We start from the raw sequence: 973 nt of genomic DNA, 5'->3' as shown, positions 1-973 counted from the left end.
GCTGACATGTGGTCCGCTGGATGTCCTTGGGAGGGCCTTGTTCTGGGTTCACCATGTCAGCTCCCGGTGAGCACTTGCTTTCTTTGGTTGGTTGGTAAAGTGTCATATAATTGTGAATACTGCTACCCATGAGGATATATCTATTTTTATCTGGACCATATCCTATATCAATACAAATACTTACTCAAAAATGCTCACCAAGCCCAACCACATTTGCCAAGGAGACAGCACAAGCTCTTTGGTGGAAACAATGAAAATATTTTGCCTCAACTAATTATTTACTTTGAATATCTTATGTGCTTTATATTGTAAACATTTATAGATTTTATTACACTTGGTTACTTTTCAAAATACTAAGTGAGTGCCATTACTCAAAGGAAAACAAGAAAAAAACCTACCATCATAGAAATACATTTCTTGAGTTGACCTCAGAAAATTCAGGATGCCATCGGTCCTCCTGTTGGTGATCTCCATGACTTCCTGGGAGGGGGCTGTATCGTCCTCTGTGCTGACATCCCCTGCGGCCTCCTCCGTGGTGTTGGCGACTCCACCTCCAGCGGCTCTGGGGATATCTTCCTGCTCACTGTCACTCTCCTCAGGCTGGTACGTAAAGCTGGCACTTGAGGCCTTGGTCACTAAGCCAGCGGCTCTCTTCTTTCTAATCTGCCGTTTCTTTTTCAGCTTCCTTTTCTTATTTTTGCTTATTGTGGGGCCATCTGTATGCTGTGGCTGTAATTTTGCGTGTAAAAGGCTCTGCTGTTGCTCCAATTCTGTTTGTTCTACATGAACGTTATTGGAATTTTTAAATTTTTTCTTCAGTTTATGCTTTCTAGTTCTTTTCTTTAGTTGATCATGAGGATCCTCATCTGTTAAAAATATTAAAATGCAACAATTTTCAGTAAAGTGGGACCATAACAAACACATTAGGATAAATAAATTTTCCTCAGGACTTTTTTTTTTTTTTTTTTTTTTT

The 973-nt window shown here is 39.9% G+C and overlaps 1 protein-coding gene across 1 annotated transcript in view; it reads right to left on the bottom strand.

Annotated features, from left to right (window-relative positions):
• LOC102024522 (glutamate-rich protein 1-like) overlaps positions 1 to 866 on the bottom strand; it is a gene marked incomplete at its 5' end in the record, with an annotated part of 3,489 nt that extends 2,623 nt beyond the window's left edge. The window contains 1 exon segment of the mRNA XM_005415206.2: positions 399 to 866. Within this exon segment, the coding sequence (XP_005415263.2) occupies positions 399 to 866 (468 nt within the window).
• Between the last annotated feature and the right edge of the window lie 107 nt (positions 867 to 973).

The sequence above is a fragment of the Chinchilla lanigera genome, unplaced genomic scaffold (genome assembly GCF_000276665.1).
Source record: "Chinchilla lanigera isolate Chin_1 unplaced genomic scaffold, ChiLan1.0 scaffold01200, whole genome shotgun sequence".
Classification (NCBI taxonomy): domain Eukaryota; kingdom Metazoa; phylum Chordata; class Mammalia; order Rodentia; family Chinchillidae; genus Chinchilla; species Chinchilla lanigera.
This window is presented reverse-complemented; position numbering and strand designations above follow the sequence as displayed.